This window comes from Nicotiana tabacum, chromosome 3, assembly GCF_000715075.1.
Source record: "Nicotiana tabacum cultivar K326 chromosome 3, ASM71507v2, whole genome shotgun sequence".
NCBI classification, from domain to species: Eukaryota; Viridiplantae; Streptophyta; class Magnoliopsida; order Solanales; family Solanaceae; genus Nicotiana; species Nicotiana tabacum.
In genome coordinates, this window is record NC_134082.1 from 95,352,325 (window position 1) to 95,374,690 (window position 22,366).

The 22,366-nt window shown below is 35.4% G+C and overlaps 1 protein-coding gene across 2 annotated transcripts; it reads right to left on the reverse strand.

Annotated features, from left to right (window-relative positions):
- Nucleotides 1-1,833: 1,833 nt before the first annotated feature.
- Nucleotides 1,834-19,462, reverse strand: LOC107823901 (uncharacterized). Of its 2 annotated transcripts, none has more exons than XM_016650614.2 (9): nucleotides 19,147-19,462; nucleotides 9,366-9,777; nucleotides 8,821-8,961; nucleotides 6,211-6,375; nucleotides 5,903-5,992; nucleotides 5,749-5,807; nucleotides 2,451-2,601; nucleotides 2,244-2,376; nucleotides 1,834-2,158 (listed from the first exon to the last, which is right to left on the reverse strand). In XM_016650614.2, the coding sequence occupies exons 2-8, from the start codon at nucleotides 9,693-9,695 to the stop codon at nucleotides 2,302-2,304; spliced, it is 1,011 nt and encodes a 336-aa protein (XP_016506100.1). In that variant the 5' UTR covers nucleotides 9,696-9,777; nucleotides 19,147-19,462; the 3' UTR covers nucleotides 1,834-2,158; nucleotides 2,244-2,301. The 2 variants fall into 2 exon arrangements, with proteins under 2 accessions (XP_016506100.1, XP_016506101.1); XM_016650615.2 differs by having other exon boundaries at nucleotides 6,211-6,366; nucleotides 19,147-19,286.
- Between the last annotated feature and the right edge of the window lie 2,904 nt (nucleotides 19,463-22,366).

Sequence of the window (22,366 nt, forward strand, 5' to 3'; positions counted from 1 at the left end):
GGGTTTATTATTATTATTGATGATGTAGTACAGTAGTAGTCTGAATTCTCTTTTGTAGATTATTTAAACATTTAAACCAGCATGACGATTAGTCAAAGACCATGTATATTTCAAGTATCATCACTGATAGATATATATCTATATTTATCTATATCTATATATATATATATATATATATATATATATTAAAGGAATAAAGTTATCATATATAAGTGGCATTGTGGTTAAGCCAAGTGACAAACTAATAAAAGCACTTGGCAATCTTTAGGATAAAATATAAAAAATATAAAAGAAATTGTCTTGAATTAAACGATAGACATTTTAAACAGTGGCTTAAAAGTAAATACATGTGTTATTAATGGCTAACCGTGCACTTCCCCTAAAAACGTGTTTGCCGTTTTACTGCATTACACTAGCAATAAATGTGTTTGATTAAGTTAAAAGCTCGACAATTTTTAGAAGACAGAATCTAACTAATGTGGCTTTAGAATATTCATATGAACAAGATAGATTCCATTCTCTTTATCACGTATTTTTATCTATTGTTCTTTTGGGCATACATGGTCAAAGTTGAAATGACATGACTTTCTTTCAAGATAAACATGCTCGTATTAAGATTATTAAAACGGATTTAGAATTTCAGATTAGCAAGTACAGAATTTAAGTATAAAGTATTATAGATCTACTATTCACAATGTGAAGGTAACTTTGTATAAATGTATATATTTTTATGACTTTACATCTATATATCATTTAGGCATGTCTGCAACCACAATAGCAAATGGTACATTCATGGATGAAATTCAGTGATTTGACCTAGCAACCTACTGGACCATAATTAAGATCCGAAAACCATAGTAAGAGTAACACATGATTTGCGAGTAAAAAAGAAAGAAATATCAAGAGAATGGTTAGCATAAATAGCAGAGTAGATAGTGATAATTTTGTCTTTTAATCCATTAAATAGCAATAATTACACCATGTAGAGATATGCATCGTGGCAAAACATCATCCACAGAGTTGACTTATCCATAAGTCAGGAGGACTAAATAAAACTCCTCGCTACTCCCGTCCAAAATTTCTTGTGGTCCAAAATAAGTAATTTTTTTATATTTCAAGAATGAATTAATTATTTTTTTCCTACATTGCCCTTGGAGTAATTAATGTTGGAGTATATGTTAGGAGTAGTTATGTGAAGAGACAATAAAGGTTAATATAGTCAATTTCATTGCTAATTAATGTTAAAAGGTAAATTTCTTAATATGTGTGAAAACAACCAAAAAATCACTTATTTTAGACCGGAGGGAGCACAAAAGAGACATTCACCTAATGTCTTGGATTTAGAGAATCAATGCTTCTGAAATATTCCAATAGATCTTTTGGCCCACTTTATTTTATCCTTATTAAAGGATCATTTCTGTTGTAGAAAAATATGTGTTATACATTTATCATAAAATTAGAAATGCTCTCGATTTGTGAAGAACCTATTAATTCTTATGGAGAAGAACGATTAAGTAACAACCTCGTAAGTTGTACCTTCATATTTCTCTTGTCCTTTCAGACTTCAGTGTAAAAAAATTCCAGAATTCTAATCCTATAGTGTCAGATTATGTTTATTTTTATGAAAATGGTAACAAATAAAATGATGTCTATTGTATGTATAAGAACCTACTAACGTTGGTAAGTTTTGAAATTGGAAATAGCCACGTGCTTAACACTGAACATTTTCACTTGCTTCTGTCTATTAGGTCTATATGATAAAATTTATTATGTCAGGCTTCTCTGTGAAACTTGCCTCTGATCAATTACACCTCTTCGACTTGACAAACAAACTGATGACAAAAGTCTCACGTTGTGCATAACTAATCATGGTATGTAAATTCTTAAGATGCTATAAAGCTTGGGAAATTTACAATAGTTGATGGCTGGATCACTACAGTAGTTTGTGACATTCTATAAGTGATGAGGAAATAAAACTGAAAGGCACCATACACAGCCATTGAATATGTGATTTGTGTCTATGTTGCCTCTATTTGTCATCAAAGACCAGCAGTCTGCACACAAGGCTGAGTTATATCAACACCAGCCATTGGCCTCCAAAATCTTGAGTTGAGACGCCTCCAACATAACCACCAGAGATCTATTTCGACGAGAAGATCTGCAAAATGTGCAGTTTGGTTAAGCCTTTCTGCAGCTCTTGAGCATAAAAACGATACCTGATTCATGATAGAACTTATCAGAACCTAAATCACGAATGTCCCCAGTCTCATGAAGGGCCTTGTCAATTGTCACCACTTAGTATTACACCTCATGAAGCCTCTTAGCATTTTCTACTGTTTCAATGTAGAAATACAATCTCCACAGTGTTGCTTTGTCCTACAATAACCCATTGGGAACTCAGGAAACTGGTCATGTAGAAAAACTAAGCACATAATTAGACTTATATTTACCTCTTTTTCTAGATCAACATGCACCTCACTGCAAGAATGTTGCTCTACTTGCTTACCACGGCATAAAATCTCGACCACGCGATCAAGATTCCTAGGTGGGAGGTCCCGTATCAGCCGCCGAAGGTGTTGTTTCTCAGGTAAGGTCATTAACCTGCCAAGGGCAATCAGATTCCCCATACCAAAAGTTAAGCACAGATCTGACAAGCAACAAGCCACATCGAGACCTCATGTAATAAACAATACCTAATTAATTAATTAACCAATTCTTCATCAAGGCCAAATTAATTAGGATCAGTCATATGGAAATTCTATAATCATTCTACCCCATTCGAGGCCCTTCCAAAATAACAACGAAGGATTTAAACACTACACCCCGCAGGATCAAAATACAGACCTTCAATTTACAAGACTGTTGCTCTACCACTGAACTATAGGGACGCAGACATCTACCAGATATTCTACTACTGTCTTCTAAAGGGAATTCCACATCAGTCAGGTTTCTAATTCTGTCATGCTTCTTCTGGACACAAATTTAACATGGCTTCAAGGGTGTGCAAGGAATTTACACCAAACGCAGCAACTAACAGGACATTACAGCGCATCTAATTTTTTTTTTTTTTTGATGACCGAGAAATCCGTATGGAGCCGATCATACAGCGCATCTAATTTAACGAGGCCAAATACGACAAAATCAGATATATTCAGGCACTCACGCACATGTAACATTATACACACACACGCACACTTCGTTTTCACACTATGTCAGTCACTGAAAACCAATAAAACACTTCTTCTCAAACTTTTGCTTTTATCTTTCAGAAGTATAGCAGAATTCTTTATCATAAAGAATACAACACAGAAATAGAAAAGAATAAATTGGATCCTTCCACAGTATTTATTTATGAGAAACATTACTTTTGTTTGATAATGGTTATGAGAAAAACACAACTTCCAATCTCATTCATTCTACCAATACCCTCAATTGTAAAGAAAGAATAGACCTTACTACTCAATTTAGACAATGTACAAAATTCTCATACCTTTCACCCGGATATTTTAGACTCTTTCTTAGTCTTAAAGGCTACGTTGAAGGAGTTCAACATTGTTAGAGAACAGAGATACTATAATCTATTAAGTATGAAATAGATCAAAAATGTCATGTGTGTCCTTTGTTTGATAGTTGTTACAAATTTTTAACAGAATAAAACCATACAAAAGTTAAAGGGCAAGAAGAAGTAAATTCATGTCCCTTGCTTTTGAAAACTGTCTTGCATCCACACAACAACAACCCAGTAAAATCCCACAAGTGGGGTCTGGGGAGGGGGTAGAATGTACAACTGAAATAGTGGTCAACTAAGGGAAAACTCAAAAGTTAGGTCTCCTTTCGATTAGAATATACCTAATATGTGAAACCAAGATTGGGTTTGGAATGTTGATAAAATACCACACAGGAACAATTAATTTGCTAGTAGAACATGCTTAAATTGGACATTAGCAACATTTTCAAATTGTTACATGCTATCTCCATTTTCAATCTTTTTTCATAGTAGTCCTTCCCGATAAAGAAGACATCTCTCCTGAAATGGCACAATTACCATATTGAAAAAGCCAAATTAACATGTAATGGCAGTATCTTCCAACTTTTGTTTTAACAATCCCTGTGGAAATCATCATTTGGGAGCTATGGACGTCTAGGTGCAACTCTAGATTTGATATGGAAAACCCATCTTTTCACAGATCCAAAGAGATGATTACTTTCAACATGAAGGTCTAGGCGCAGCTCTAGATTTGATATGGAAAAACCATCTTTTCACAGATCCAAAGATATGATTACTTTCAACATCACTCAGCTTATCAAATCTCATTTCAAGAAGATCAACTTTGGAAACAATTGAGAAGATGTATGTAACATGTATGAAGTCCGGGTGGTGATAAACTACTTTATTATGGTGAAATGGCTCAAACCACCACCTCTCTTTGTGAAGCTGAACAGTGATGATCTTGTCTAGATGGAAACTGTGGAGGAGGTATAGTGAGAAGGAGTGATGGCTGTCTCATAATACCTTAATGGCATATTCATTGCCATTGGGACAGGGCAGTAACACTGCAGAAGCTAGTGCATTGCTCTATGGCCTTAAATGGTGCATCAACAATGGCTTTAACTCGATCATAGGAGAAATTGACTCACTCATCCTTCAGAACTCAATGATTGGAGAATGGGATACACCTTGGAGAATCAGTGATACATTAGAAGAGATAAAATTGTTGGTAAATACTCATGATATTAGAACTCGGCACTGCTATAGAGAAGCAAATCGTGTTGCGGACAAACTGGCATCCCTTAGCCACAATCTGACAGATCTTTGTATATATAACACTTTTGATAGCCTACCTGGGCAGGTTACAGGCTTGGTAAATACCGATAGATTGCAACTTCCTTCATTTAGAATCAAGAAGAAAAAAGAAAGCACCCTAACAGATGAACCACCTTGAATTTTCAGCTTTATAGCCACTATGTAACTATTTTTTGGTGTTAGCTTTTTAGCTCTCTAAACTTGGTTTCCAAGTTCAACTCTTGTAGTAAAAGGTCAGGCAAAGCCCCCCTTTTACAAAGATTATTCTCAAAGTGGCTACAAAATCGTGACTCGGTTTGAAGGTTTAAAAAAAAATCCCCGTGGAATTAAACACAACATCACATTCAAACTTTCTTTTCTTAAACATTAGGCAAAGTCAGCAAGGTCAATCAATTTGGGTATGGCAGGAATACTTAATATTTGCTCAAACCAATTGATAATCACATTTGGGCTGGATAACCTCAGGTAAAGTGCACTTGCCCAAAAAGAGACACCTCGAACTGGATAAGATCCCAACAACCCAATATCCAAGCACCCTATAGGACCATAAGGGAAACATACCAACCCTGAGTGTTATGGTTTTACTAAACGAAACTGCCAAATTATCGTAACATTTATCCCAAATGAATATCTCAGGTGTTCCCTCTGTAGCCAAATAACAAGCATTATATATATAACACAAATTCTAACCTTCCTTTGAATCTTCTAAGATATTTAGGTTTCGGAGAAGATTTACAAGCAAAGCTCATCCAAATTGTTAGAATTCAGCTCCCTAGAGTTCTTATACGCCAAACAGGGGGAAAAACAATACTAATAAAATGAAACAAATTTTGAAATGAGAACTTCAAATCATCGTCTATCAAATATTACTAGCATACAAGGGCTAGCAAAATATACTGAAATGGGAACAGCAAATAATCAAATTTCCCAATGTCAACAAATACCTGCAATTTGACATAACAATATCAAGAAGTTCTTCAAGCTTCTCCTCCATGTATCCAAGCTGCATAATGTCAAACCACAATTTAGACATAGCTAACAATCTACTAAAATCAGTAAAATTCCTGATAGAGTGACTCAAGTGCTTAGCCAATTTACCGTATCTAAAAGTTCATCGCAATGCTTCTTCATCACACTCTCAACCTTTGCACTATCATTTTTTAGCAGAAACTGCAAATCATTGTGGACCTGGAAAACAGGAAGGGGGTGATGAAGCATTTCTTTGCAACTACATCAATTCAACATTCTAAGCAAAAGGATAGTCAACATGTTAGTTCAAAGCGAATAATTAAAGCTTTATCCTCGTCCAAAAAAATTCCCACCTGAAAAGATAAGAGAGAGAAAGAAGAAAAGAAGGCAAGCCTAGAAACATGCACCAGAGAGAGAGAGAGAGAGATGGATCTTACATCCCAGTCTTCAGGAGCTGCTCCAACATTTGAACCCAATTCATTTTGGTCCATCTTTGCAAGGGATCTTTTAAACTGTTCTCCTTCAACTTTTTGAACATCGTCACTCGACATTCCTCCAGATGGCAATATATCCAGGTCCTCTCTTTCTGAATCCTGCATATCCTGTCAAACGTCTCAAAATACATTTCGATAAAAAAAGCCAAAATATGGGGTGAGACCGATAGAGGCAGTGAATTGATTCACCCTAGCCGAATGAAGGAAGACCCTCAGGTCCGTTCGGGGGCAGTAAAAGATTCGCGTGCCCCCGCCTCACAAGGAAAACGAAGTCTAACACAATACAAATTTTTGCGCAGCATTATAGCCGATGAAGTTCAGGTTGGGGCGTTTTTCCATCATGCTAACTTATCAACTGCTTTATTATCTTCCTTTCCCTACCCATATTATTCTACTTTTACCAGTAACTTGTCGCTGGATAGATGACGATTGATTATGCAAAAACAAATTTTAGCTTATCATTTAAATAATGATACACACTGTTTAAAAAAACTCAAACAAAACTAGGTATCTTATTATTTTTAATCTTAATACAAATATTCGTTCGATAATGATAGTAACAGTGATAATGTTGTATCTAAATCAAACTAACGATTAGCATGTCAAATTTTGAATTTAACTGTAACAGATGATCTTAAATCCTTTGAGAACATAATTAGAAAAGCTAGAAATTCAATTACTTATGTTGTTAACTTTATTTCAAGGCCGAGAAAGGCCGAATTTAAATGTGTGGAAAACTTTCACAATGTACTTTACAATTGGGTAAATGACATTATTAAATGTGCGGAGAACTTTCACATATGTACTTTTAAAAAATTTAGTACTTACTATCCTACTACAAATACTATTTCAGATTATTTAACTTAAATTGCTGCTATACTTCATGAATAAAAGGAAAACCCTTTCGCAAATGCTAAGCAAAGAAAGTTAGAACTTGAAAAGCATTTTATTCCAATTACACCTATTTTTGAAGTTGCTTTATTAGATCCTTTTTTAGAATTAGGATAAGTTAAACAATTAAAAGATTTGGTTATCTACATTTGGATATAAAAATTGTTGTTGTCCCAAATGTGAAAACAACCAAGGCAATTTTACATGTAAGTATGCTATTGCAATGTTCGGTTATTATCGTGAATAAGTAGGGAATGTTAGACCAATGATTCCTACTCCAACTTCTTCTTCTCAGAATTTAGGTACTCTCGGTATTTGGAATATGCTTAAATCTCAATCAAGTTATGGCCCACTTTAACGAGCTTACTTTTTCTTTGCAACAGGATTTGGGAACGAAGGAAGATTGCAATGACATTTTGAAATGGTGGAAGAGAAAATGCTAAATATAATACTATTTCCACCACGACTTGGGATGTGCTCAATGTTCATGTCTCAATTATGGCATCTACAGTGCTTTTTAGCCAAGGAAAGATGCAACTTAGTGAACAACGAAACAGACTCACTGGACAAACTTTGGACAACTTAATTAAGTCAAACTCAAACTCACAAGAAGAGTTTCAATATCCAAAGTTGAAGACATTTGTGCTTCCGTGGATTGAGTAATTCTCGTAAGTAACAAAATTAGTCTTGTAAATTTGTAAGTTGCATTTAAAATTTTAATATCTTTGAAATTTAATAAATTTTGAGGTACAATGTTTGCATTTTCGCATCCAATGCCTCAATATTCATATTTTACAAATTTTTAACTTTAAATTTAAATTTTAAAAATTACATACAACTCAAAAGAGAAAAAGATTATTATAATCATTGGCCCATCAAAAGCCCAGTTTAAGCCCGGACCTGGCATGCCTAACCCATTTAATAAGGGGCCTGGGTGAACTGCTTTCCGCTCAAGAATAATCCGGCCCATGATGGCATGTTTAAAGTGAGCTTGAATCAGCAGCCTACGGGCCCTCCACTTAATGGGCGAGGTTCAGTCTGAATCAACCAACTTAACATGTATAATTAAGCTTCAAACCACCGTCTCCCGGATAAATTTGTTAAGGCAGTGTAAAGAAGTTTATGCCCCCAGATTCCAAATTTTTACAGCTAAAAGAAATATCAATTTAACCCCTCTGCATGTTTTTACCAAAATTATAGAAAAGAAAAACAAATCTAGACAAATCTTCTTTTTAATAACCAAGAAATCTTCAAAAGTCAGCTGGTGCACGGCCCGAAACTTTGGTGAATATTGGGCTTGCCTCTTAACCCTTCTTCAGTTAAATATCAGACTCTAAGTTTGTGACAGAGTTCGAACTCCTGGCGTGCATCTAATTCACACATCATGTTTTGCACTCTTACCCCTGAACCAAAGTCCTAGGGGCAAATCTCAACAAACCATTTTGGCCCTCATTTTATAAAAAGACACTTAAAATAGGAACGCTTAAGAGTCACTTTATTAAAGCAACTACCATATTCTCTACAAGTAACCTGTATTAAGCCTCAAATTTCTTTTAGAAGTCTCACTCCTTATTTTCTCTTTTCTTTTTTCTTTTAACTTTCAAAGATCAAATTGAAGCTTCCAAAAGATAGCAAGTTCCAAATAAAACATGAAACACTTACTGGGAAAGGGGACGCTTTGAGCTTCTTCTGAGGATGGTTCCCTTGATCAGAGTCAGATACAGCACATGGTACAGCTAATAAACTTTCTTTATACCTTAGGCATGATCGCAACTGACATATGGAAAATATAGGATCCAGAATCTGCATTGACATATCCATGTGAAAATTATATTATATAATATAATACAGATAATAACTAAGACAGACAGCTGGTTTTCAATCATTCTTTGCATAATCTTTGCTTAGAAATGGTCATAAAATGCATACAATAGCACATCTAACATTTATCTTCTGCAGTTGTTTCATCTTTATGAGCAAGAGGAGAACCATTGACTGGAAAGCAATGACCACTTCCCACGACTATAATGGCACAGGCACACAGGCATAGGCACAGAACGACTTTTTACCACATAGACATGCCCACAATAAAAGGATCAATATATAATAAAACCATAAAAGTAACACCCCTTCCGGAAATAGCCAAGTATTGGGAGAACTTTGTTTGATGTGCGATGTAGGTGAAGGTAAAAGCGGGTAGTATGTACCTCGTCCACTTCCCGTGAAAGAGCAACAATACTTTGCCGAAGCAACAACTTCAATCTTTCCGTTCTAAAATCCGAAACATGAGATCCAAAACAATCAGAAAATAAGGAAGCAGACCCACCGGTGTACCTAAACTCCTTGGCGTTATAGGTACCCATACTACTATTCTTTTCTTCGACAGCACTACTTACTTCTCCAGAATTCTCAAATATCTGATCTGAAAATGGCAGAAAATCTCCATCCTGAGAAAGTAACTCTGCCACCTCAGATGCAAAAAGCCCAAAGTAATCTGGTCCTTTTCTATTGCACTCAGTCGAAGCACCCCAACCCATTTAAGATACTTAATATCTTCAACGCCAACTTCTGCGATGAATTACTACTAGATCAGTCGTGGTAGCATTCGCCAAAGTATTACTGCAAAGCAAAAACAAAGCCAGGTTGACTGATAAGCTGCCAGAGTTGCATAGAGGGAGCTCTTCTCCATCGAGAAGATAGAGTAGCCAACACAAATATAAACTAGGGACGTAATTAAATACTACCTGTTGAAAGTCAAAGGGATTAGTGAAGTTATATGTCTCTTAATCCATAATATGACTATATTCAACTTGCAGAATTATTGTTAACATTAAATCTTCCATATTTAATTTAAAATAGTTACTTACCTTATTGCATAGAAGATAGTTACTAATAAGAAAATGAATCTTGAGCCTAACTCAACCGCAAACTAACTCATGAGGAGAGGATTGTCCAAGATCATATAAAAAGACCAAATAACCTACTCACAACTGATATAGGATCTTACATCCTCCTCCTCTTCCCCACCAGCCCAAGACTGAATATTTGGAGCGTTGACAGTATAATATGAGAGCTCAATATCGGGTACTTTGTGATGGATCTAGCTATGATACCACTTGTTGGAATTCGAAATAACCAAGTGTGATGTGGAAGCTATTAAAGCAAATCATGGACGATAATAAATAATACAACAAAGAGAAATATACCAAAAGAAACAAAACAATTTAACATGATCAGGTCAATTGAACTACATATAAGCAATTCACTAATATCAAAGAGAGTACAAAAATACCGAGGGAATAATCCACCAAATTCACTCTCAAAAAGGTTTATGTTCTCCCCCGAAACAAACGCTCTTAAAGACTATATCGTTAATGATGTAAAGCGAGAAGGAAAGATCTTAAATTTATAGAAGTCCAAAACTTTTTCCTCCAAAAAAGAGGATTAGCCAAATATGAAAGATTTATAATTTCCTTTTAGGAAAACTAAAACTAATTATAGTAAATGTTTTTCTCTTACTTCAAAACAAGTAAATTCAAATATGGTAAAAAAATCAACGCAAACACCTAACAATTCTCACCCTTATCTTGAATTTTCTGACAAAATATACTTGATTCACTTTCTTCACATAATCTTTATCAGATGACTACCGCTTGCCATGTTTAAAAATAAGGTTAAAAATAGGTATGGATTAAAAATATTTATATTTTTATTTTCAAAGATGCAGCAACAAGAATGTCGAAAATATGAGAAAATTATCTTCATATGGAGTAGTACAACAACAAGAACATCAGCATACCCAGTTTGATCCCACAAGTGGGATCTGGAGAGGATGGGGTGTACGTAGACCTTACCCCTACCTTGTGTGAGGTAGAGAGGCTGTTTCCGATAAATCCTCGCCTCAAGAAAAATAGTTTCAAAAGGTTTGAAAAATCTAAGAGCAAAAAAGCTAAGATGAAAATACTGTAGAAAAAAATATTGACAGTAAAAATAGTAAGATGACCAAAGTAAAAGAAACAATAGTAAAATTGAAAAATAAGATAATGATAAAATAATAATAATAATAATTTTTTTGATAAAGTAATAAATTTCATTAATAAAGGCGGAAACAAGCCCGTATACAAGTAGTATACACAAAAAGCAGAAAACTTTACAAGAGACATGGTTTTCTACGAATAACACCCAATCTTCCATGCAAATAAGATCCTCATGGATGCACCGAAAATAAATAAGGGAAAAGAGGCTACTCGTCAAGCGAACAAGATTTATTTCTACTCCATCAAAGCTCTCCTATTCCTCTCGGTCCAAACCACCTAAAAATTTCCCCCCACAAATAGGAAGTTATCCGGCAATGTAAGAGAAAGTGATTCAGATCTTCTCCCGATTCTTTGCACATGAAGCACCAACTAACACAAGTGATCTTCCTCTTCCTCAAATTCTCTGCCGTCAATCTCAACCCTCTTGTAGCTAGCCAAGTGAAGAAACACACCTTTCTCGGCACCATGGAAATCCATACCGGATTATGTGGGAAGACCGGCTCCTCCCTATTTAAAAGCTTCTCATAGTACGACCTAACGAAAAAAATCCTTTTTCCCCGGCACCCCATCTTTATACATCATGTCTATCTTGTGAAACTTTTTGATTGTGAAGCCGTCTGAGCAAGTTTTGAAACTCTTCCACCTCTCAGTCTTGCAAGTTCTTTCTAAACCTGACATTCTATTGCACTTCTTCTCCTTGAAGACTCCACAACCGTTGGATAGGCATCTTCTTTTGACTTGAGATGTTATACATGTTCGGAAATGTGATTCTCAGAGCATTGTTCTCGCACTATTTGTGCTCCCAAAAACTAATCTGTCTCTAATAATAACAACAACAATACTGATAAGGAGAAGAGAGAGCGGATAAAGTGCTCTAAAATAGGACCATGATCCCCTTCAGAAAAGAGAAATCACTCGACTACCTTCAGACCTTCTATCCTAATCCTCGACCTCCATGTTCTTCTATCTAGGGTCATGTCCTCGGTTAGTTAAAGATGTACCATATCCTGTCTAATCACCTCTCTCTAATTCTTCCTCAGTCTACCTCTATCTTTCCTTAGACCGATCACGGTCAACCTCTCGCACCTCTTCACTGAGGCATCTGCGCTCCTCCTCTTCACATGTTTGAACCATCCTAGTCTCGCTTCCCGCATCTTGTCCACCACGGAGGCCACTCCTACTTTGCTCTTTATATCTTCATTCCTAATCTTATCTCTCCTAGTATTCCCACACATCCATCTAAACATCCTCATTTCTGTTACTTTCATCTTCTGAACGTGTGAAAACTTGGATGGCCAGCACTCTGCCCCATATAACATAGTTGGTCTAACAACCACTCTATAGAACTTACCTTTTAAGTCTTGGTGATACATTCTTATCACATAGGATACCACATGCGAGCCTCCATTTCATCAATCATGTTCCTATACAATGTGTGACATTATCGTCGATCTCCCTATTTCCTCAAATTATTGCCCCAATATACTTAAAGCTTCCTCTCTTAAGGATGACTTGCGTATCAATCCTCACTTTCACATTCGCCTCGTGTTATGCGTCACTGAACTTGCACTCCATGTACTCAGTTTTAGTCCTTCTTAATCTGAAACCTTTACTACTCAAGGTTTGTCTCCAAACGTCCAGTTTCTCGTTAACTCCACCACTCTGATCAAATTTCCCCAAATTAATCTTCATTACCGTCAATTTCTCGTTAACTCCACCACTCTGATCAAATTTCCCCAAATTAATCTTCATTACCGTCAAATTAGTTGCAGGTAAAACTGCACTAGCCATGAAGTTGTCTTCAATCTCACTTTAATACCTGATAATTAAATGAATCTTGGGATTAAGAAAACCGCAAAATCCAGCTCACAAGGTAATGATTGCCCAAGACAATATACGGAGATCAAATAACCCACTCACACCGATGTGGGAGCAGACCCTCCCACCCCTCCCCCACATCCAAAACCATATGAATAGTGCGTGGACAATATGATATGGGGGCCAACATCGGAAAAACCAAGAATTGAGATGGATCTGGCTCTGATACCTGATACCACTTGTTGGGATCGAAATAACTAGGTCTCATGCGCAAGCTAACAAAGTAAACCTTAGACGGCAATAAATAAGACAACAAAAAGAAATATACCATAAGAGATAATAATTAACATGATTTGGTTAATTGATCTACATATGAGCAATTCACTAATATAAAGAAAGTACAAAAATACCAATAGAATAACCTCATAAATTTCACGCTTAAAAAGGTTTACATCTACAAATTGTTTTTTTAAGGAATTGGCAATTGCATTATAAATAGCACCAGAAGGTGCACTTAAAAGTATTTACAGTGTCACATCTCTTCTTAGAGGGAACCTATCAATTCCTACTACTAAAATTCTTTTTACACCAAAAATACCATAAAAATAATCAATTCATCTTGATCTTCTGAATAGAAAACACCTCCCATTTCTCTCCTTCCGGATGGACCATATACAGTTTACATTTATAAATTGTTAGGTGTTTATCCCGATTTTCTTATCATTTTTGAATTTTACTTTCTCTCAAAAGACGAACAGATATTAACCAAAATTGGTTTGACTTCTCCTAAGAAAAGAAAAATATAAATATACCATAGTTGGCTAATCCTTAGAAGGAAAAGGTCTTGAACTTCTATAAAATAATGATCATTCCTTATCACTTTCCCATCCATAATGTAAACCTTAAGAAAGTCTTGTTTAGGAGGAGAACGTAAATCTTTTTACGAGCTACATTGTACATAACGTGAAACTCTCATATAAGGAGCTCATTTTGTACATTGTTAATAATCAATTAAACAAACTATTTTGGCACTATTTTCCCATAGGGTAAGAACTTCTACGATTTTAGTAGAGACTCAAGTAGCTTCTATTTATCCGACAAATTCCCTTACGCCATCTGGTCCGCCAAAGTTTTTCTTCTTTTATTATATTCTAATGTCTTTTCGGTGATATTCTAGTTGCACTACTCTTTATTTTCAATGACATTCCCGATGACACAACCCGATTTTCGATTAACCGACAATTTTGTCTCCTTCTATCACTATTCTATCATTGCTCGGCATTTTTCAAGTACTATGAGTAGACTACTCCTAATCCTCCCTACATTTTCTTAAGTTATCATCGCACCATCCCATTATGCCTTTGTTACAAATTTATCCACAGTCAAAATACCTGAGATTGTGGCAGAAGCAATGGCTCATCCAAGTTAGCATCAAGCTTTGGTTGAAGAGATGAGTGCCCCGCAGGATAATAACACTTAGGAGATAATTCCTTTACCACTTACCACATGAAAAAACAATAGTGGAATATCCTTTGATATTTACTGTCAAGATAGGATCGACAGGCCAAGTTGATCGTCTTAACGCTAGATTAGTGTTTGAGGGATATACTCAGATTTATGGAGTAGATTATGGTCATATATTTATCCGATGGATAAGATTGCATTAATCTGCCTCTTTATCTCTGTGGCAGTTATATTTGCCTCTTTATTAATTGGAAATAAAACGTTTTCCTTCATAGTGAACTCATTGAGGATGTCTATATGAAGCAACCACCTGGGTTTGTTGCTGAGAGTTAAGCAACCACCTTGTTTGTGGCAACCATTTTCATTAGTCTCTTTATCAATTGAACATCAAAAATGTCTTCCTTCATGGTGAACTCACTGAGAATGTTGCTCAGGGGAGTCAAGCTCTGCTTGGTATGTCATCTAAGGCGCCCGGTATATGATTTAAAACAATCTGTAAGAGTTTGGAAGATTCAACTCTGCTATCAAGTGAAGCATAAAAAAGGGAAAAGGCACTAAAGACTAGGTTTATTCTTTGAGCATCATCGGAATCTATAATATCAACTAACCTATTTAATACATACATATCTACCAAATTATACAAAGTCATGCACAAATCTTAACATTAATTTCTATCCACCTACAAACTATACAAAGTGATAACGATTTTAACACTCCCAACCATATACAACAAAAACTATACCTCAGTCCCATAAATGTTGGGGTCGGTTATATATATCTTCACTTCTCCATATAAGCTAAGTTCATGTCATTATCATACCAAATAGAAAAAAGTTAAATATCAAAATAATAGCAATGGTAATAATAATAATAACAACAGCAACAACAACAATATTAGAAGTTCTCTAATAAGACTAAATCCTACTTTCCATTAGTAGTTATCACTTAAATGGATCTTTTTCCTTCATTGTACCATATTTTAAGGTAAGTCTACATTGATCCAAGAAATTGAAGGTCTTTTTTATTTACGTGGTAACATTTCCCAAAAAATTAAAGGTCTTTCAAGGAAACTTCATTCCATAAGATTTAAGCTCTGTTTCCTTCCCTTATAATACATTCATTCATCATAATTTCACACCTATGATCTGATGCCTTTGTAGGTCGACGTCAAACATGACTAAACCATCTCAAGCGATCTTCTCTCATTTTATCCTCAACACGTGTTATGTGTACCTTCTGGTGACTATAGTCATTGTTAATCTTATCTAATCTTTGTATGACATATCCATCTTAGCATTTACATCTTTGCAATACTCATTTTTGGATTTCTTGGACTTTAGCGGCCCAAGATTCATTGTCACATAACATTGTCGGCCTTATAATCATTGTGTAGAACTCACCACGCACTTTGGTAGGTTCTATCCAGGGTTGTAAAAAGCGAGCGCTTCCTCGCTTAAAGCGAGAAGTGAAGCGAGGCGAGGTATCTGGCGCTTCTGTTAGCTGAAGCGTAGCAGATTTACAGAAGTGCTCGCTTACCCTGAAAAAACAAGAAGCGATGAAGTGATGCGAAGCGTAAGAAGCAAGCACTTCTCTTTATAACTGGGCTGCCAACGTAATTAATTAAAAAAAACTGTCTTTTTTTAAAACACCATCGAGCAGCAGCAATAGAGAAAGAGAGATGACCTAGGGTTCAAGTTTTCTACACTTTTCAACTTCAATATCATCAAGTTTGGTCACAAGTATGTGATTTTTTCCTCCTTTTTTTCTTTCAATGTTTCAGCATCCAAATAGCAACGAAATGCTGGCGAATTTTTTTCTTTCCCTTCAGTTCTTCTTTCTCATTCTGCTCCTCTTCTTCTTCATCTTCTTGCAATGTTCCAGTGATAAAAAGATTGAAATGCTACCCATTTTTTTGTTTTAGTTATACTGTCTTTCTTTTTGAAATGCAGTATTTATTTTAATATTTGTTTAAAATTCCGCTTCACTTCAAAAAAGCGAGCACTTCGCTTCTCGCTTCACACTCTTCACAACACTTTTCTATCTCATAACACTTCGGTAGCACTTCTCAATTTCAAGCCTTCCGGTTTTAATTCTAGGAGTAACACTCTCAACCAGATATCTTATTTTGAAACTACACAATTAAGTTTGATCTCGTAGTTTTCTTGAAAATCAAAGAAAATATCGCTAAGAAGCCATCAATATAGAATTTAATTTCAATCTCTAAGATAGGAAAGAGATTGAATTGGAAAATATTTCTTTTGCACGTTGCTAGCCAAGAAAATAATAAAGAACATAGAGATTCGTCGGGAAAATAACTTCTCCATCACATTTACAATCGGCGAATAATTTTCCAGCTCATCTTAATTGCAAAAAAATAACTAAAGCTGCTCAATTACACGAAATGATAAGGTTTGGAGCCTAGCTTAAGGAGCAAATACATGTCCATTAGATGATCCTTCCTTTCAAACCTCCATCTAAGACAGGAAAACTACAAACGTGACTTCAAAAGGAGTTTTGTGTTACATATAAATATAGGGAATGGTGAAAATTAACTAATACAATCCTAGATAGAGCATCAACATTGTTTCGTGTTTCCTTCTAAAATAGAACTTCCTGTTACCTTCCAAAATAAGACATCTTTTTTTATTTTATTTTCTGAGTTGGTTTATACTTACTTTCCAAAAAAGGATATCTAGTTCCTTTTTCTTGGTAGATTTTCCACTATTTATATGGTTTCCTTGTATAACAGAGACTTCCATTTTCTTATTACAACAACTACTATTATTACTCCGCAGTCCCAAATAAGTTGGGATCGCCTACATGAATTCTCATTAACCATATTACTCTACAAATACAAGTAAAACAATTTAAAAATTTGCTATATATTTTTCAATGTATAAATACATGAAAGGTTAAACCACACCTAAAGCATATGACTTAAAATTAAAAGTGCTAATATGTCTAGACCATATTCTCTACTAATATGTATCGTCTATATACATCTTTTCCTTCCGTTGTTCTCTATTTTTCGGTAAGTCTGTACGGATCCCTAAAAACTATAGGTGTTTCGAGACAACTTCTTTTCATATGATATAAGATCTACATCATCCACTTTTAACACTACCCTCACCATGGTTTCATACCTAATGATAGGTGGTGCATCTAGAGGAACTTCACCAAATCATCAAACAACCTTCTCTCATATAACCCTCGATTTGTGCTACTTGAACCTTCTTGCAGATGTGATCGTTTCTAATCTTGTCTAATTTTGTATGATCACACATCCATTTTAGCATTCGCATCTCTACGACATTCATCTTGTGGATTTATTGAACTTTAGCAGCCTAACATTCACCCCTATATAATATTGCTAATAATATGTATTATGTAGAACTTATGCAATAGTCTTGTAGCATTTCTCAATTTCAACCATCTGATCTTGATTACATGGTAACATCTTCATCTATCAATTCATTCTCCTGGAACAAACCTAAGTGTCTGAAGTGTATGCATGTGATCTCATCTAATTTCACATCAATTTCACTCTCCTATGACTAAACTTGCAATGAACATACTCAATAATCTTGCTTCTTTTTTTCTAAAACCTTTACTCTCTAGAGTGTTTCTCCATAATTCAAGCGTTTGATTGGCACCTTCAATGTTTTCGTTAATTAGCACACTATCATCAACAAATAGCATACATCATGGAGCCTAATCATGTTAGCTCATCCATAACGGGGATAAAGAAGTGGCTCAATGCCTAGCCCAAGTCTTAACTCGATTGTGGGAAACTCATTTATATCTCCTACACACTAGTGATGTTCCTTTATGGAATTATAAATTAAATATGAATTCCTTTCTTCTCCAACACCCACCAAAGGACGTTTTTTGGTACTCCATCATATATTTTTCCTAGGTCAATGAACATCATGTCCAGATCCTTCTTCCTCTCACAATCGACTTCTCAATCTCCTTAAAAATATAAACACATGTTGAAGATCTTCTATAATTACAACAATTTTGTGAGGTTGGAAACCTTATTGTTCAAGATTGAACTTCAGAATTACTTTCAAGCTTGAGCTCTTTACCAAAACTCTTTTCTTCTTTAAATCCTAATATATTTGGTTCTTGCTTGCTTGAAAGATTTGTTGCTTTCATACTTCTTCCTGCTACGCCCTTGCTTTCCCACCGCTCTGTGGGAGCCTTCTCTTCTTACTTGAGAGATGCGATTTGAAAGAACAGAAGATGTTCTATCAGTTAATCATCATCACTTCCTCTAATGAATAGATCCCATCTGCTAAGTATGGCTCAACTCCGAGGGAATAACGAAAATAAAAAAAATTCTCTATTTGAAAGATAGTAGCATAGAAACTTTCAAAGGAATTAAACAACCTTAGACCCAAATTGAATGTATATGAAAACAATTAACGTATGAAATCAATCGTACCCAAAGAACGACAAGCAAGAACCAAAGATATAAAGATTTAAATAATAAAACAACTCTAGTAATCTGGGGTTTCCACTTCATATAAGAGATATCTATAAAGAACAAAGTATATAATCCAATTTGATGAAAACTAGAAACCCTAATTAATCCAATCAAACAAAAAAAGGCCCCACCAAATCCAGCATAAAGGAACAATAAAACAGACGAAAACAAAATGGCTACCTTAACTTGAAAAGATTAATCTTGAGTAATAAGTTGGAAAATCCTTCCTCTTCTACTCTCCGGGAGTTTCACTTTTTCCTTTCCCCAAATGAAATGCGTGTCATACGGTAGCCGAACAGTTGCCTGATACGTATCTGAATATAAAGTGTAGTTGTTTGGGAAAAAAGGTCTCTTTTTGTTGTTAAATTCTAAAAGTAATTTGAAATTTGAAATGGAAAAAATATGGAATTTTGAACAAATCTAAGGCATATTAGTTTAAGAGTCGGTTCCAAAATAACTCCTTAATTTCACGTGTTTCCCCAATTTTTTGGTATGCGACTCTCAACAGGCAACATGGTCTTTAATATATGGGGGTTGGACTATTTTGTAGCATGTTTGGCCAAGCTTTTAAAATTTACTTATTTTTAAAAAGTGCTTTTGGAGAGGATACTTTTTTCGGCTTTTCTAAAACTGTTTTTGATTCTACTCAAAAGAATTTTTTTTTCTTCAAAAAGCTGGTCAACCTTAGTTTTGGCAAAAAAACACTTTTGACTAAAAAAGTATTTTTGACCAAAAAAGAAGCTTGGTCAAACAGGCTATTGGTCTCTTATATATTGCCCTTAATAAAAATATCACTTATGATTTAAAAAGATAGTAGGATCTTTTAGTCTTAAACCTTAAAATTAACAGTAAAAATAATATTTTCGTTAAACTTAACAGGTTTCGCTCGCATTTATGGTGTAAAAATGTAGAATACAGGTCCAAGAGCCTTTTAAGAGCTTTGTCAAGAAATTTAGGTAGACGGCTTCTTTAAAAAAGGATCTTGATCTCGTACTAATGTTAAGATTTTCGTTGAGAAATTAACAAGGGGTGGCATAGTAAATTGGGGAATGAAGAACAAAATAACCACGACACATTATTAAATTTGGACAAATCTGATACAGTAATGCTTGAAAACAGCTTTGGGTATCAACAAAATCGAAATACATGACAAGGGCATAATGCTCAGTTATGAACATCGAGAGCAAAAACCCAGAAAAAGAACAGGAAATTCATATCCCCCTTAAACCCCACGATATTAACAATGAAACCAACCTATGTTACCAAAAAATTGAGGGATCATTATTCAAGGAAAAACTTCTTGCATACGAATCAATGGCATACCCCAACACCCTCCACCTTGATACCAACACAACCAATGGTTTGTTGGATACCCCATTCTCGCAATCTATGGAACCTATGGAAGATGTGACTTTAAGCCCCACCACCATCAATACTACCAAAGGCATCAAGGCAAGCATTCTAATGGAGGATGATTGAAATTGCATGTACTCCCCTTGGAAACACTCCCTTATAATTAAACTAATTGGAAAATAAATTTAACATCAATACCTAAGAGAAAAAATAATCCAACTATGGAAACCAACAGAACCATTTCCATTAATTGACCAAGGCCTGACTATTTTATTATCAAATTCACAAAGGAAGAAAATATGATACAAGCAGTACAAAATGGCTCGTGGTTTATCAATGGATACTTCCTCTCTTTTAAACAATGGAAACCAAACTTTTTGCTGAGAAAGCAAAAAAAATGCACACTGCAGTTTGGGTACGCTTGCCCCAATTGCCTATGGAGTTCTACGATGGCCTAATACTCCGAAAAATTAGGAACTCCATCGAAAAAATCCTAAAAATAGCTACATGTACCAGTGCTACTCTAAGGGGTCGTTACGTGAGGCTTTGTGTGGAACTACCTATGGATAATCCAGTCCAATCTTGTATACCCATTGGATCCCACCTCCAATAGTTAACATACGAAGGGAACAATATTTTATGCAAGAATTGTAGTCGCCTGGGTTATGCAAATTGCATCCCCTCATGGTAGAATCAATTCACCTTCTTTAATAGAACCTACCAATAAGAAAAATAGCACATCACCAGCAAACCTCGGGCATACGGTCACCTTCCCCAAGAGAAGACACCAAAACAACCTCATACATGGAGAAGCAACCGTCTTTACAAGTGGAGCAACGACTACGACACCCGCCAGATTCAAAAGTAGGTATATATTTAAAAATATTTGATGTGGCGTTATGTAAGTACCTAAAAACTCAAAAATTATTTTTTAAAGAAAAAAATCCTAACCTTACTAATGGTTCATCTTTTCAAAGCCACAAAGCCTTTAATTACACTAACAACCGTTCAAATTCCTCCATAAATTCTAGGCTACCTCCTACTTTAAAGGACATTAATTCCTCTCCTACATTAATGGACAATAAATTCATTCACATCTCAAACAAATTCTCTTAATAAATGATGATTTTAATTTCCTTGATTCTAGGATGCAAACGGATGGGCAGAGAGACAAACATTCTCTCTCAAACCCTTCGTTAACTCCAATGTTGGAACTCTCTCCCCAAAATTCTCCACCCTCTCCTAGGCAGCCACGTGGCAGTGATGTTGCATGCAACACTCAAAACCCTAGCCTACTAATTAGCCCTAGGACAACTAATCCGCCTACTAAGGTGTAATGATCCGGCTGGTCATTTTGAGAGTTGTAGTCATGTTTTCCTATTTACTGCTCATTTTATACTTTATAGCTATTATGTGAATTGTCGGGGTAGTCGGTTCGGGTCTGGAGGGGTTTCGAAATGAATTGAGATACTTAATCTCAAAGTTGGAAGCTTAAGTTGAAAAGGATGACCGAATGTTGAGTTAAATATAAATGACTTCGGAATGGAGTTTTGATAGTTCTGTTAGCTCCATTGGGTGATTTTGGACTTAGAAGCGTGTCTGGATTGTGTTTTAGAGGTCTATAGTTGAATTAGGCTTGAGATGGTGAAAGTTGGAAATTTAGAAGTTTGATCGAGAGCGGACTTTGTGGATACCAGACTCGAATTGGAGTTTTGGGAGTTAGAGTAGGTCTGTGGTGTCATTTGTAACTTGTGTGCAAATTTTGGGGTAAATCTGACGTGATTTGATAGGTTTCGGCATCGTTTGTAGAAGTTGAAATTACCTTAGTTCAATAGGCTTGAATTGAGGTGCGATTCGTGTTTTTGATATTTGATGTGATTTGAGGGCTCGACTAAGTTCGTATGATGTTTTGGGACTTTATAGTATGTTTGGTTGAGGTTTCGAAGGCCTCAGGTGAGTTTTGGATGGTTAACGAATCGATTTTTGGACTTGGAAGACTGCTGAAGAATATGTTGGTGTCCAGTTCTGGTTTCCTTCTTCGCGTTAG

Excerpts from the sequence above, each read along its gene's own strand:
- LOC107823901 (XM_016650614.2), bottom strand. The coding sequence starts at position 9,695 with ATGGGTTGGGGTGCTTCGACTGAGTGCAATAGAAAAGGACCAGATTAC. Across the intron at positions 5,993-6,210 it reads CAGCTCCTGAAGACTGGGAT|GTCCACAATGATTTGCAGTT; the intron begins GTAAGATCCATC and ends CCTGTTTTCCAG. Across the intron at positions 2,377-2,450 it reads ATGTTGATCTAGAAAAAGAG|GACAAAGCAACACTGTGGAG; the intron begins GTAAATATAAGT and ends GGGTTATTGTAG.